General features: G+C 42.0%; 1 protein-coding gene across 1 annotated transcript in view; it reads right to left on the bottom strand.

The window, feature by feature from the left end:
* Positions 1 to 499: 499 nt before the first annotated feature.
* LOC147700598 (transient receptor potential cation channel subfamily V member 6-like) overlaps positions 500 to 17,006 on the bottom strand; it is a 197,134-nt gene continuing 180,627 nt past the window's right edge. The window contains exons 12-15 of the mRNA XM_086928457.1: positions 15,905 to 15,971; positions 9,105 to 9,373; positions 2,549 to 2,655; positions 500 to 1,097 (exon numbers count right to left, since the gene is read on the bottom strand). Coding sequence (XP_086784583.1) covers positions 791 to 1,097; positions 2,549 to 2,655; positions 9,105 to 9,373; positions 15,905 to 15,971 — 750 coding nt within the window. The 3' untranslated portion in view covers positions 500 to 790. The remainder of the gene's footprint in view (positions 1,098 to 2,548; positions 2,656 to 9,104; positions 9,374 to 15,904; positions 15,972 to 17,006) is intronic.

The following is a 17,006-nucleotide window of genomic DNA, read 5'->3' as shown; positions in this document are numbered from 1 at the left end:
TTAAAACAATGGGGTGTAGCAAATCAAAACATTCAGTTTTAAAGACAGAGGAAAAACACTGTGGCACTGAATGGCAGTGTCATAATTACAGTAAAAAACAGGGTCTATAAAAGATGCAACAACTGTGGAGACAATCCAGAAAGAGAAATTTGCTAGACAAAAACTGTAGTATTATGTACATAAATTTTACCAGGTAAGACCGGGCAAAATGTGTGCAATTAAATAACACAATGTTCAGAGTTTTACAACTGAGAATGGTGGAGTGAAACCTGTGTGGATTACCAGCTTATATACCATCTGACCGGTGGGACTCAACATGGATTGTTAAAGATTCACTAGAAAATAAATCATACCCTGGGTGGTCATCCTAATGACAGCTTAAATAGCAATATGCAAATTCAGAGTTTCATTCACAGCTGGTTATGCAGTATTAAATTACCTCAGAAATTGTGTAGATGGTAAGCCAGAAGTAAAAGAGGGAATAACATGAAATACAATTAAAATAATTAAAATTATTTTATAGTACAGTTTAACTTGCAAGCTGTCTCCAAACCAGGTCCCTTGTTGATCTGAGAGGCAGTGCTTCCTAATACACTGCACTAAATTAGTAGGCTTTAGCTGATTCAAGTAACAGTTTCCAAGAGCAGGCACCTAGCAGTGTCCAGTTTAGAGAATTTTAAGGCATGATGTCAAACCTCTAGGTTTGTGGGTCTCTGTGACGAAGCCGTGTCTGTACATCTTGTGGCGCATGGAATGATTGCAGTAAAGTGGCTTCTCATACATACTTGACTCAGACAAAGTGAATCTCATGTCCATCCAACTCCACAGCCTTGCTGGCCTTGCCCTGAAGTTCCTCCAGGGTGGCAGACTTCAGACGTTCCCAGCCTTTACTAGGTTTTCGTTGGTTCTTATTTTCAGGCACATGCAGCGTTGAACTGAAATGAGAATCTGTTTGTTGTGGCGGCGTTGGACTGCCCTTTTGCCTACGTTTTTCTGACTTTTCAGCAGTTTTTTCTGAGTTTTCTCCTTCCTGCACCTGAAAAGCATCCACGTAACGCTGCATTTTCTGTTTAGTGTGGTCTTTTCGATCAATGATCCTGTGAAAGACAAAAATTAGCTTCAGTTTTAAACATAAAATATTGGGCACACTCAAAAGTGAGGTTTTCTACAAGGTAGTGGCAGAAGGAATGTTGTCTAAATTTAAAGTAAAAATACATTAAAATATAAAATTGTTATTTCAACATGGAAGGTTTTATTATAGGAGTTGCCACAATCGAGCGAGTCATTTATACTAGCCACTTGGCCCGAACCAGAGGTTTGTCACAGGCCAGACGGCATTAGAAGACAAATTGGTAATGTGCAGCATTATCTCACAAGAAGAAGGTTATTAATGCTATTAGCACTTGGAAAAAGCCAAGCACTACACATGACCCCTCACTGGTCCTGTAATACGCTTCCAGGTAATAAAAAGGAAAAAGGGACTTAACATAAAAGCTAGCTCTGAGAAAACCATGTAAATGAAATTATTGTCAATTTATTATTAAAGATATATAATTTTATTATTGGAAAAAGGTTTTTATGTAATGTTAAATACTTAAATAACTCATAAATATCAAAACTTAGGGCCTTATTACAAAGTTGGGTGGACTTAAGTCTGCCACACACCGTCTCGGACCTGGGACCGACCGACCTCCAGACGGCAGTCCCGGCTGCCTAATTGGGATGCGACCGAACACTGTTCGGTCACATTCCTACATTTCCCTATGGGAGCATACATTATGGCCATAAACTGGCCGCAATACATGCTCCCATAGGGAAATGGGAGGTGCAGTGCATCCCTGCACCCTGTGGCAGGCATCTTGAGGTGCCTGCCACAGGGTGCAGGGATCAACGCGCCCTCAATTCCCAACCGGAGGTCGTGCACCCGAGGGTGCCCTGCTGAAGGCACCCAAACATGCTATCTGACATGTTTTCCAAGTCTAGAAAGGCCAGCTTGAAAACCATGTCAGAAACCATGCATCGTAATCCCAAGGGCAGAAAGATCGCCCTTTGGGATTACGAGGCTGACTCAGACTGGCCAATGGGCTCCATGATCCTATTAGAAGCCAGCTGGAATGACTGGCCGGGATACTTTCCGACCACCAGCATCATAATACGGTGGTTGGAAATTAAACCGAGCAGCCCATTATGATGCTGCCAGGAAGGCTCCGACCATCGGTCAGAGACTTTACGGCTGCATCGTAATCGGCCCCTAAATAATTTAGTTAAAAAAATATTTAAATTAAACTTTTAGATTTTTATTAACATTTTTAATTAATTAAGCAAATAGCATTTAAACATGAATATGAATATGAATATTAATTGCATTTTAAGAGGCTAGTGAAGCTGAGATGTTTTAAATTTCTTTTAATAGAAGAATAAGATGTAATTTCATAAGTTAATGTGCTATAGCATTTTATTTTATTATTTATAGGTTAATTTTAAATTAATGTGCAATTAATGGTCACAACCATTTTCTTTCGTCTTCGTTCACAGTATACATCCTTACCTAAGGTACCATTTGTCCCCCAGACCATACGCTTTCCCGCATATACCTGAGCGAGGCCAGAGACAGTGGGGGATTTTACGCTCAAGCATAACTGAAGCAGCAACCACCTGGAAAACAATGTTAGTGAAACACTTTAAAATGTATCAATACATCTGCACTCTCTCCAGTTTATTACACTTTTTGTTTATGCTCATTGACCGTAGCAAAGATACGATTGTTGGATCTGACCAAAACTGGCTAAAACACCACTCAACTTACCAATTAATACGTTTATTAGCTGTAGAAACAGAGTACCAATACTACTAACCCAGAGTAGGTCTAAATAGTAGGCTAATTTGTACACAACAAATTTATTTTTTCAGTTCTTAAACAAAGCGTTATGGGTGTATCACAGCTAGGGGTGGACGGTACTCACAGCGTTTCACTCAGCAGAATTACACGGAGTTACATAAAAAATCTGTGCAATTGCGTGGAGGTACTCCAACGGGTAAAAATATATATATGGTGGAAACCTTCTCATATTTTGGGATGCTTTTGGATGGGAAGTGCACATGGAAAAATATGGTGTCAAATAGAGCCCTCTTATTAGAAAAAAGAACATAGGCAATCCTTAAATTCATGAACAAGTTGGGGTCAAAACCCATCCCGTAAATATTAAATGTATATACAGCTAAAGCCATCGCTGGTGCCACATATGGGTGTATCTTATATTTCTGATATTATTCGGCTTGCACCAGTTTTACTTTGGCATTCGATATGGAGGGTGGAGACTAATCTTGAATCAAGCCATTTTGAGGGGCTGTTTAAAATGAGTTTTGCACACAAGCTCCCATGGCTGTAGTACGTTAAGCGTTCATTGGTAGATTTGGGTTAACGTGACGTATTTGAGGCACCACTCACTTGTGCACATACTACTAAGGCGATGCTTAAGGAGACTGTCCTGGCAAAGATCGCCGTAGGTAGAAGGGAGTTAAAGAGAGATAAATCCACAATCAGATTATACTAAATCCCACCCCCTCAATCCAACATGCTGTTCAATCATATTTAACCTTTGTGCAGAATTTACAGCATTGGTTTATTCTGACAAGGTTGTGCCTAAATGATATCCCTCTGATGCTTGGTTTTCCAACTAATGCCTATACAGTAAGGGAGCTGACTCTAGGACACTGTGATGGGGTGTCAACACAGTTGAATTTGCACATATGTTTTTGCTCTTTGTATATCTTACAGAGGGAAAGATTAACTCTCTGTGTGTCACCCTGTAGCACCATTCCTCTGGGCTTCTTCGAAGAGCAGGCGGTTGCATTTGGATTGTGTCCAATAAAATTAATTGATGGTTTGACCTGCGTTCTGGAGGATGATTGTGATACCTATGATTACCTCTCAGTGGATCATGATTTAAACTTAGAGCCTTTTAATAATTTAAGATGCATGGGCCTAATAAAACAATTGGATGAATCCATGTGAAGTTTTTACTTTTATGCGCTGGTACATTGCTACTTTTAAGGGAAGTATTATTTTGCACAATTGTGTAGAACTAAGGTTTTCTTTTTTATTCGGTTTGAGCACAGTTTTGCTGGTTGTTTCACTATTATGTGTCTATTGTGATATGTATTTAAGTATTTTTTATGCTATACAAACAAAGCATATAAGTTTTGTTGACTTTGACTTTGGCATTTCACGCTGCTTGTGCTGCAATTTAGCACCAGTACTGCAAATGGCACCTTGGGTTGAGCAAGAACACGCAGCCATTTGAGTTGATTTTGCTGCTACTCGAGTAGAAAATGTACTCCAACGGCCGCAAATCTACTTGAGAAGCAGCTGTCTGACTCAAACTGCTCGTGACTGTCCGCGTTGGCAAATGGCATCAGAGGACACCAAATCTTGCTGGCACTTGCATTTCTGGAGCCTCCCTGGAAATGATTCTGGCAAGCACTGATTGGTAGAATGTGGCTGATACTCTGTGTTACAAGAGTAACCTGGAGTCGCCAAAGTTTGCTAATTCAGCGGGTGGAGTGAAACATTCTGCCCACCCCTAATCACAGCGTGATATGCTTAAATTATCCTTTTGAGAAAATATCTAAACGACTGATATATAGTTTGAAAACATTGTATTGTAAATTACTGAATTTATAACTCAAACTACATCTATAAGCAATTGATATAATGTTCCTCACCCTAGATATTAGAAACCTACAAAAAGATACTATAATACTAGTTAATCCATAAACATAATGTTAGGTTGATACTAAACATAATTTTTTCAAACATGATACAGGATCTGGATTGTCTCTAATTCACTGACTAACCCAACAGAACACATTCTGGAGGCAGTCAGTGTTTTGAAGGCCAAGTACCTCCTCTCCCCTTACGAAATGCCGCCCGGGGTGTGCTACCCTTGGAACTATAACTGAAGAATGCAGCCCTGTCACTATTTTGCTTTATGTTTCTTTGATGTGGTCCACTGGAACTCCAGCAATATTGGTGCAAAAAATTCCGATTATTTTGCATTTTGGCCCAAGGGGGGGTCCCTCTGGGTCCTAGGGGGGGCAGGATATCCTTACCCTTTGCCCTTATGTTATTGTTTTTACAACTTCATGCCAGGGGACCAAGGCAATCATGCTTGTGTGAGTGACAATGTGAGTGGGTGTGGGAGGGGCTGTATGGATGAGTTGGTCGGAGTGGGAGTGGTTGTGTGACTGTGTAAGTGAGTGTGTGAGTGCATGCGTGAGTTGGTCTGTGAGTGGCTGTTTGAGTGGATGTATGGGTGTGTGAGCAGTTATGTGGGTGTGTAAGTGGGTGTGTGAGAGTGTAAGTGACTGAGTAGATCTATGGGTCAGTGAGGGGGTGTACTTGTTTTTTTAATTAGGTCTGAATCTGCGGCTCTGCTGTGGAGTACACGGGGGTCACGCTGAGTGATGTGGTGGACCCACTGACCCTCCTGCGCTTAAAACAAATTTAGAGACACTTTCTTGCCCATCAAGGCTCCCTCAAAGATCCCTCCATCAGATCCATGAGGTCAGGGTACCTCTATCTTGACCCGTTCGATCTCGTTTACATTTTATTTTACCCCCTGGCAACTGAGACCCGATGCACAAAATGACAGCCGCAACTTTCCTCTCAGGTTGTAGCCAGCCAATCACAGCATTGCTGTTGTGGTGTGGATCCGCATCTTTAGACATACATAAATATTTTTACTTTAATAACTCCAAAACTACTGAACAGATTTAAATCCAATTACAAATTACACTCTTTCTGGACCATGAACTAGCTTTTTGCCAAATTTAGTGTAATTCCGTTCAGCAGTTCAGGCTGTAATCATGTCTAAAATACTATGGGAAATTGTATGAGGAAAAAGTGTTTTGGGAACACCTATTTCTCAGTCCCCAATTGATGAATCACCCCGAAACCTTCCAAATTGCAGCTGAAGTGACTGGCAAATTAGTTTTGAAAAATGTGTTAAGATTCATCAAATAGCACCAAAGGTGTTATAAAAATAAAGTAAACTCCGCCTATGGAAATTAGGTCCTAACTATACCTACCTACTTGCGACCGCCAGTAGCTAATATATATATGTGTGTGTGCGCAAAGCTCTAGCATGACGTAATGCAACTGCATTTAGCTATGCTAGACCCAAAAGTATCATTCATGTTGCTTAACTATGGTAAAGAGCGGAGAATGTCAATTGACCCTCCCAGTAGGTACCTCACTGTTTAAAGGAGGGGAGGAAAGACTGTGGTTGGTGCCCACTGTGGGATCACTAGCAGTGGGAAAAATAAATCCTGCTTCTACACTGAGACCAGCAATGACGAAAACATGGGCAAATTCATCTAGAGTGGAGAACTTCCAATTTCTCACATTTCTTAGATTAAACTGCTGCTTAAACTGTTCACTTCTGAGTTTCAGAGGATGTAGTGAATAGAGGGGAGTTCTGACAGTAGTAGTTTCTCCCCATACACTGCCTAAGCTTGGGAAAACTAGAGAAAATTCAACCACGTTTCATCTGGATTTACCACTTATTTTTCTTTTCTGTTTTCAACCTAGCAAATTAGTCATGAAGTTCAGTTTGATGCCAGAAAGTGTCTATTTTCTTAGAGCTATGAACAGGGCAAGGAAAGTGTCAGCTTTACAGATAATATTTATCTGCTCCTGATCATGGACACTACTGGATGTGAACTACATCTTTATTTTCAGGAAAAATATGACCTGGAGCAAGGACCTTTGTGCAGGACCTAGGGTAGAATTTGTGAATGACCAATGAGAGGTCATATGGTGTTTTAAGTGATGACTGTTTTTCACACTCAACTCAATGGAACTCATTTCATTCACTTCTGAAGGAGAAAAAGCTGAGGTGTCTCTAACAGGTTCGAAAACTCTTAACAGCTCTATGCTAGAGTAGGTATTACCAACTTAATTATCTTACTAAAAGTAAGTAGAAGGAACTTAAGTGCTGGGTCAGCCATTAAAAAATAATACATTGCACACTATAAACAGAGGGGTAGATTTACAAAATGGTCACGCAGTGCAGCACAGCAAATCACCTTGCCGTGCTGCACTGCATGACAGGGAAAAGGGCATGAATGTGCTGCGTTTAAGGCAATAAGGTGTATTTCTGCCTTTGTTCCTGCACTGGCACCCTTTTGGCATCCTAGCGCCAACCCAGGAACCCTTGCACTATGGTGCAAGGCTGTGTCTGTTACATGCAGGATTGCTTTCCTGCAGGAAGGTGCACCTTCCTGCACAAAAAGAAACCTGAGAGGCATATTCCTCTTTCTATGTGTGCTGCAGAATGCAAACTTGTGTGGTGCAAACGTGATGCAAACCGGCTCATAAATATGACCCCAAATGTTCTTTGACACTTTCCCAAGTTATTAACTGACTCCTTTTTACGCATCTGTCACTTGCAGTTGTTCCAGTGGTCTCTTTAGCAAGACCCCATTCACTGATGCACAGTATCGAATGATAATTTTAGTGCTCAGAGGTAGGTGAGACAATGACCATTTATGTAGCATGCACCACAACCTTAGATGTGCTTTAACATGTCTATTGAGCAACATAGTAATTGGTTAACTCATTGGCTCTCATGTTATCTACTTTTGTACAATGAATACCTAATTTGCCTCTGTGGCATATGTAAGGGATGTTTTTAACTGGTGCATTAATCAACAAAGCTATCTTACCAAAGTCCTGCTTTCTGGTTGAGAGGAGTTGTCCATATATGTAGTATGCACAACAAGGAATGTTGACTACATGCTTTTTAATTGCACGTTTATCTATTGAAAAAGGTGAACACCCAAGAGGCCTCTGCTGGATTAATTCTGGCAAATGCACATTCTTCACAACTATCATAGGTGAATTAACCCAGTCAATCTCTTCCGAAGTTGAGTGGACTTTAGTAAGAAACTTCACTTAAGTGAGAGGAGATGAGAGGAGGTGATGATGAGTGTGGTAGGAGAGTGGGCTGTCCTTGGATCTGGTGTGTCCACCACCCACAGCCAGTTTCTTTGCTCTTGTACCTTACACACGTGGCACACTATCACAAATGGGACACAAATTGAATCTTTTGTTCTTAAGCCCTTCTAAGTGTATTCCCAATAAGAAATTTACCATTTTGTTGAAAATTGAACTTGAAGCAAAGTCTCTTTCATGGATTGTGCCCTACAAACTACGGTCCAGATGTTTATTCTTTCACAAAGCACAGTGCAGCAAGCCACCTGCTGTGCTGCACTGCATGAAAGGGAAAGAGCAGGAATGTGCCATATTTAACATCATATGGAGAATTTCTGTCCTTTACATACACTGGCGTACAATTTGCTGCATTGCACCAATACAGACACATTGCACCACAGCACAGGGGTGCATGTGTTATAGGCAGTATTGTTTCGTGCAGTAAAGGACACATTCCTGCACAAAAACAATTCCCAGAGGTATTTTACCCTGTCGGCAGAACATGCACATGAAGAAAGAGGGAAAACGAGGAGAAAGAAAGATATTTCTCCTCATTACAGCTCCCTCGGTGAGGAGTAGCTTTTTGATGCATTCCCAGGTCTACTAATAATGGTAAATCTGGGAATGAACTAAAACCCATCGCATGATGTGTGGGAGCAACAACCCTCCTCCCATGGAATGCCCCCTAAGGCAGAGTAACGCAACGCAGCGATTTTTGCTGCCTTGAGTTAATCCAGATTTATCCAGCCATGCAGGGCCACGCAAGGGGGTCTTGCATCGCTTGATACATCTGACTTTAGTGTTGTGTCACCCTTGCGCCCTCTTTTGTGGTGAGAGGGGAATTCAATACTATGATAAATATGTGCCCCTGAGTCCATGTTTCCCTGTCCCCATAGATCATCTCTCAGGATGCCTCACCTTTACTTCTGACATTAGTAAATACCCTTTTCAGATGTGCTCGCAGGTGATCACTTTACTGCCTTCTTCAGTCACCATCCCTGTGATATACCCCTTGCCTCTCCCCCAGGAAGTGTCTTGCCTGCCTCCTTATTTGAACTTCCCGCTACACCGGTGACTGTCTTACCACAGAAGCTCACAGCTCTCTCACCTGTGTCCTCCAGAGCTCGTCCATGTCCTGCGCCACGCGCCAGTGAGTGTCGCCCATCATGGCGATGATCAGGTTGAGCATTAACAAGTTGGCAATGATGGTGAAGGCGAAGTAGACGATGTAGAATATGATAGGAATGTCCACACCGTAATTGGTCGGAGAGTTGATGACGTTCAGGAACAGCTCGAAGGTGCTGAAGAGCGCCATTGGGTAGCTTTGGAATTGTCCCAGCATGCTTGGGTCTTCGGTCTGGAAAATGATGTAGAAGGCTAGTGGAAGCAAAACCAAACCAAGTATGAAACTGAGAAAATGAGAGTCATTTAGTGATATTAACAACTAAAGGAAGAGAAGGTGTGATATATAATGTGGGGGAAGAATGTTATGAATTCGCAGTGAGAGAAAAAATACAAAATAAGAGAGAAGATACAAGTCAGAGGAAGCTGGGCAGGATCTATATCTACCTGTTACGTTCTGTCTCTAACACTATCTCTCCTCCTCGTTCTTTATCACTCTGCCTATCTGTTGCTATTGATCTCTAGATATATAGCTATCTCTGTCTCTATCCATTTCTGTCTCATCTGTCTGTTTTTATCTCCTCTTGTCTCGATCTGTCTTTTCCCATATATGTCTGCCCCTAACACTATCTATTTATCTGTCTCTACCCCTACAATTAGGTCTCTATCTACCTCTCTCAATCGGTTTGTCACTATCTCTCTGTTGCTATCTGTGTCTCTGTCTTCGTTTGTTTTTAAATGTAATTATCTATCTCTGCTTGCCTCTTCCTATTTTTCTGTGTCTCTATATGACTCTAATGCTTTCTGCCCTGTCTCTAACTTTAGCTGTCTCTGTCTGTCTCTATTTATTTGTCTCAGTTTCTATCTGACTCTTTCTTCATTTGTCTTGATCTCTATTCATCTGTATCTATCTCTGCTTGCATATGCCTCTGTCTGTCTCTATCTCTGTGTCTATCTTTCACTGTCTTGTCTGTCGGACTTTACCTAATATTATATTACTCTATCACTATATGTCTCTAGCTCCACTTAGCTGAGTCTATCTCTATTTTATTCGCGTTCGATCAATCGCTGTCTGTATTTTGCTATAGTTCTATCGCAGTCTTTCATAACCTGCCTCTGTTCTTATCTGACTATCTCTATCTTTGTCTATTTCTCTCTCTGGCTGCAACCCTCTACCTCTGTATGTCTCCATCTTTAGCTGCCTTTTGCCCTCTCTATCTAGGCACCTCTCTCTTTTTCTATCTCTCTTTAACTGTGTTTGGCTCTATCAATGTATCTCTATCTCATGCTCTGCGCGGCTCTATCTATATGCCCTATCTCTATCTCTATCTACCTGTCTCCATCTGTCTCAATACCCCCCTGTCTAGCTACATCTGTCTCTTTCTGTTCTTATCCCCCCTGTCTATCTCACTCTCTCCCTCCCTCTGAGTCCACTTTTATATGTCTCTCTTTCTGTGTATCTCGACATGTCTCTATATAACTATTTCTATCTTCTGCTAACTCGGTCTAACCCTGTCTGTCTCTCTGTTGTTGCCCGTATATCTCTATCTAACTGTACTCTACTTGTCTCGATCGATTTACATGTGTCTGTCTAGTTGTCGTTCCATCTCACCCCTCAACATATTTGTCCTTGTATCTGCTATTTCATTTGTTTGTTCCCTTTCCTCATCTGTCTGGCTGCCTATCTGTTTCTTCTATCTCACAACTTCACCTTATATGTTCACTTACCATTCTATATATTTTCAATAGCTAGCTAAATCATTTGTGCACTAATTGCATTTTCAAAGTGTACTTTTTATTTAGATATGCACATGCTTTGGCAACTATTAGCTACATATTAATCCATACAGTCATTATTCACTTTTAAACAATAAAACACTTTTAAAATTAAAAATATCTATTGACACCTGTTTGAAATTTCAATATTTTAAAACACAAAGATTTTCTTGCAGAAGGATTTGAGTGTTGGGCAGTGGAAGATAAGGTGTGCTAAATACCCGGTTTCCTTGTTACATTTCCAACATAGCGCGTCTTCCCTGAGGCCTAATGAGAATAAGCGGGCTAGGGTCCAGAAATCCTTGTGTAACAGCCAAAATGTTGTTTGTGAAACACTTTTATAATTAAAAATATCTATAGAGACCTGTTTGAAATTTCAATATTTAAAAACATCTCTAAAATAAAAACAGATATAAACTTTGATATAAACGTACTACAACAACAACGTTTCTACTTATTTTACTGGTTTTACCAACAATACAAAGAAGCATACTAAAATGATTGTCAATCACAGAACTATAGGCTTTGCCCATGCTGGTTTTTTCAATGTGGTGACTCCCACAACCAGACGCTCCGAAGTCCTATTAAAAAACTTGGTATAATATTTTACTCTGAATTTCCTAGATGAATGTGGTAATCAAGTCTTACTTTCTTTGCCTGCTGCTATACATGCTGCTATACATGAAAGTTCAAGCTCAAAGCAATTTTGGCACAGTGACTTTACCCAGGGCAATACCAAAAAAGCTCATTTGGATCATGCAGCACACAATAAATAATTGCCATTTGGCAATGAATTGATTTTGGCTTTTGAAAACTATATGCTGAATCTGGGTTCCATAGTAGCAGTCAGACTATAATCATGTTGTACCCATCAGATGAGCTCCCTAGATGTACTTCCACTGTGCATCAGTGGTTCAGTGAAATCACCAATGGAAGTCTTGTAATCTAGTCCATTAGTTGCACATGGTAGTATTCCCCGTCTCCTTCTTGAACTATACATTGAATATCTCGCATTTACAATTGCAGGGACAACCTGCGAACTAGCAAACACGGTGGATATGCAAGCTGAATGTGTTCCAACTTGTCCAATATTTCTACATTTGGTGATTGGTTCCTTGGTATACACCAAACAAACATTGAATTTATCAATTTAGTGCAAGTCCAATCCTTTCACCCAAGTATCCACGCCTGTTGTTTTGCTGCATGGTAGATACAATCAGGAGACCTGACAATAACTTCACTGCTAGCCATCACACTCTTGCAATTGTGACAATTCAGACTTTAAATATACATTAAAATGACTAATACATGCTGTCCAAGCTATTCTTATAGCTTTGGGTAGTAGGTATAAGTGATTTTAATGTATATTTAAATATTAAACAACAGTCGTTGTGCTCCTCAAAAAAAAGACACACAATGACACTGTGTGGTAGGCTGTCATAAGAGCCGGTGTTGACGATAAAGTACCGGTTCCGAGCACTGGAAACTACTGGAAAGCACTCTGCATGCCTACCTCTGTAAAAGGAGACTCTTAATGACATTTAACAGGATGAGTATGTTACTCCAGTTGTTTAAAACAAGTCTCCCTTTATGGATTAAATATATTCAGTAAATTAATTTAATGCTATTCATATCTATATTCCTATTTTCATATCCACATTTCTTTTTACAAATATTTAAAGAAACCCAGATGGTGGGGTTTGCAAACAATGTACTCCGCAATATCCATTACGTCACTTGTGGCAATGCCAGGTCATAAGCCCACTGCAAGCATCCTGCAAACAGAATCTGCTTGAGAGACATCAGGCTTGTAGTCTGTACAGATGTCAACTGTTATATTCCACTGATAACTGCTGAGGTTTTGTAGTGAAAATGGTGATATCAGCTCCATAAAGGGTTACCCTGACAGCACAGACCGCTGCGATCCCTGGAGGGATGATGGAGATTCAAAGAAGCTTGTGGGAAATGGCTGCAGATAAGGAGCAGAAATGGAAGGGGGAAAAGGTGGCAGCAGTGAAGAATCCCCCATTAGAGATTTTGATCAATGAAATATATGCCTCAGGCAGCTTCAAGAGCCGAGGTCAACTATATGTATATATTATGTAGTCCCATGCACATCATGTCTGTTATGTTATGTTATGTTACTCCTGCTTATATAGCGCTCGAATCACCTGGGGCCATCTTGGCGCTTTACTCTAAAAACATCCTGATAAGCAGGTAGCACAGAAAGATAGGGAAAAGATTAAAACAGAAGTGCCTTTAGATGTTTTCTGAACACCAGGTAGGAGGGAGTTTCTCGCAAGGATAGCGGTAGACTGTTCCAGTATTTGGGTGCGGGGTATGAGAATGCCATACCTCGGAATCTATGAAGTCTGATGCGGGGGACCAGTAGTAGCTGCTGGGAGCCAGACCTCAGAGAACGTGAGTGGACATGTTTTCCAGTTACTTCTGGAGGTACTCTGGCCCATGACCCTGAGAAGCCCCGTAGGTGAGGCAACAAATTTTAAAGAAGGACCTCTGTTTTATTTGAAGCCAGTGTAACCTTCTCAGCAGTGGTTGCGAGGGGGTGCCGGCTGGCATATTCATGACCAGCCTGACTGCCTTGTTCTGGATGACCTGTAACTTCTTCAGAGATGTAGTTCCTACTTCAGCTAGTAATGCATTCCCATAATCAATACGGCTCATGACTAGGGCTTGAGTAACTGTTCTGCGGTGTTCCGTGGGGATAAAAAGGAAGGATCTTTCGCAGTAATCTGAGCCTATAGTAGCAATCGCCTGACACTGAGGCCACATGATCTTGCATGGACAAGGACTGATTGAGATTAATGCCCAAGTTGTTGACACATGATTAAGGCGTGGGGGGCAAGCCCAGTTGTGCGGGCCACCAATCACCATTCCAGACCTCTGAGGATTTTCCTAGGAGCATCACCTCCGTCTTGCTCGGATTCAGCTGTGAACAAATGTTGGTCATCCAATTGGAGATCGCAGATATACCCGTTACAAAACGGATTCTGTCCGCCTCCGAGTTATGGCCAATGTTGAATAGTAACTGGGTGTCGTCAGCATACGAAATTATTTCAAACCCCAGGGCCTCCACCACCTTAGCCAACGGGGCCATATAGATATTAAAAAGCGTGGGGCTAAGGCAGGAGGACCAGAGGAGCCTCTATTTCACTCTATCAAAGGCCTTTTCTGCACCTAACAGCATAATAGGTAAAGTTTGCTAAGATCCCTTTGGCAATGCAATCACAGCACAAGCAGTGGTATCTCAAATCTGTGCAAACCCATGCTGCCAAGGTGAGACCAAAGACTTCTTCACATTGGCTAATGGCGAGAGTCAGGCACAGATCTTAGCATCAAGTTCAAGTTCAAGGATTTATATAGCGCACTACTCACCCAGAGGGTCTCAAGGCGCTTGGTGCGGCAGGGGGGGTCATTTTTTGTCGAATAGCCAGGTTTTAAGTTCTTTTCTGAAGGAGATGTGGTTCTGTGTAAGGCGGAGGTGGGTGGGGAGTGAGTTCCAGGTCTTGGCCGCCAGGAAGGAGAAGGATCTGCCACCCATGGTGGATCTTCGGATCCGTGGGACAGCGGCGAGGGCTTGGTTGGAGGATCTTAGTTGGCGGGTGGGTGTGTAGAAGGACAGTCGAGTGTTGAGGCATTCGGGTCCTAGTTTGTAAAGGGCTTTGTGTGCGTGGGTGAGAAGACGGAACGTTATTCTCTTGTTGACGGGAAGCCAGTGGAGGTCTTTTAGGTGTCCGGTAATGTGATCTTGGCGAGGGATGTCTAAAATGAGTCTCGCTGATGCGTTTTGGATGCGTTGGAGTTTTTTCTGTAATTTGGCTGTGATTCCGGCGTATAGTGTGTTTCCATAGTCCAGTCGACTCGTGACCAGAGCGTGGGTGACAGTCTTTCTTGTCTCGGGGGGGATCCAACTGAAGATTTTTTTGAGCCTACGAAGTACGTTGAAGCAGGAGGATGAGACTGCGTTGACTTGTCTGGACATCGAGAGTGAGGAGTCTAGGATGAAGCCAAGGTTACATGCGTGGTCTGTGGGTATGGGTGCTGTGCCCAGAGCAGAAGGCCACCAAGAATCGTCCCAGGCCGAGGGGGAAGATCCTAGGATGAGCACCTCCGTTTTGTCTGAGTTAAGTTTTAGGCGGCTGTGTTTCATCCATTCGGCTACTTCTTTCATGCCTTCGTGATGATTGGTTTTGGTGGTGTTAGGGTCTTTGGTGAGGGAGAGGATTAACTGGGTGTCGTCAGCATAGGAGATGATGTTAAGGTTGTGTTGGCGCGCGATGGATGCGAGTGGGCTCATGTAAACGTTGAAGACTGAGTGATGAACCTTGTGGTACGCCGCAAATGACTTCAGTGGCCTCTGATTTGAATGGGGGAAATCGGACTCTTTGACTTCTTCCACCGAGGAACGAGATGATCCAGTCCAAGGCTTTTCCTTGAATGCCGATGTTGCTGAGGCGTTGTATAAGGGTGCTGTGACAGACTGTGTCGAAGGCGGCAGAGAGGTCGAGTAGAATGAGGGCCACTGTAATAAGGTGCTCTACTGTTACCAATGTTGATTTATTTTTCTTAGGAAAGAAAATTATATCTGCTAGGATTCATGAGGCTGTTATGTTGACCCACTGCATAAAGTCTTGAATATCTCAGAAAATAGGGATCAGACTGCCAGTGGAGAAAGCAGGGAGGAGACCAGGGGTGCAGTTGCATGCACAGACACAGACATATGTGAACACACACAAACACACATAGGCATACAGACACTCACACATGTACACAGAACCACACAACTAATAGTATCAGTGGAGTTGTGTCCTCCAGTGTTGGCCTTTTTGCAGAGGGTGAAATGATCAATCATAGAGCACCGAGTTGCTATTTAGATTGCACCAAAAGTCACACCTCACTTCATAATGTAACTCATGGAGCATGCTCACAGCTTAAATTGTTTTATATTTAGTTAAGATGGTATGCATTTTTTCAAAATGTGGATATTACCTGTAGCAAAGCCCAAAATCACTACAGCCATAAGCCAGCAGAATCGCAAAAGATCCCCGAATATCATCTGTGAAGAAAAAGCAAACAGCATAATATTGGGTTATTTATTCAGGATCGGTACATGAAACATGTCAAAATGATCAAATGTTAGGCTCTGGCAACATTTACATTATGCAGGCAAAATTTGAGTATTTTCAGATATTTTGTGCTATGCTTATTACACAATATTCCTGAAATTCCGATATAACTCCACAGCATATAATTACGCCTCTGTTGACTGTAACGTTATAGCACGGGAGCATGGGAAAAAAGTAAACGCAAGCTGCTGTTGTTCATAGGACCTGTGTTTTTTGCAAAATGCGTCCTCCAGTCAAAAATTTAAGTCAGGGGGCAGAAATGACAGATTTGCATTTTGCAGAACTGCTCATTATGTCACATAATTTCCACATAATTATTTGAAAGCAGATTACACAAAATGTTGACCCCCCAACTAAGGGTCACCAAGAAAAATCTCATTCATATACAGCAGTTCCTGTCCGAGATGGTTTGATATACGGTGACGGAAGTAGTCAACTGAGAAAGAAAAGGTCAATTGTGTTGGTGGTAGAGCAAGAGTGAGCAGAAAAGAATGGTGGGCTGAGAAACGTGATCATCAGTACTGAGCAGAGAGAAATGGTCGGGTGACAAAAGTGATCATCAGTAGTGAGCAGATAGGAATGGTCGGGTGATAAACGTGATCACCAGTAGTGAGCAGAGAGGAATGGTCGGGGTGACAATAGTGATCATCAGTAGTGAGCAGAGAGGAATGGTCGGGCGATAAACGTGATTATCAGTAGTGAGCATAGAGGAATGGTTGGGGTGACAAAAGTGATCATCAGTAGTGAGCAGAGAGGAATGGTCGGGTGATAAATGTGATCATCAGTAGTGAGCAGAGAGGAATGGTCGGGTGACAAAAGGGATCATCAGTAGTGAGCAGAGAGGAATGGTCGGTTGACAAACGTGATCCTCAGTAGTGAGCAGGGAGCAGTGGTCTGGGTGACAAACACAATCATCAGTTCACCAGTAGTCAGCAGATAGGAATGGTCAGGGTGACAAACGTGAT

Source organism: Lissotriton vulgaris, chromosome 7 (genome assembly GCF_964263255.1).
Source record: "Lissotriton vulgaris chromosome 7, aLisVul1.2, whole genome shotgun sequence".
NCBI lineage: Eukaryota > Metazoa > Chordata > Amphibia > Caudata > Salamandridae > Lissotriton > Lissotriton vulgaris.
This window is presented reverse-complemented; position numbering and strand designations above follow the sequence as displayed.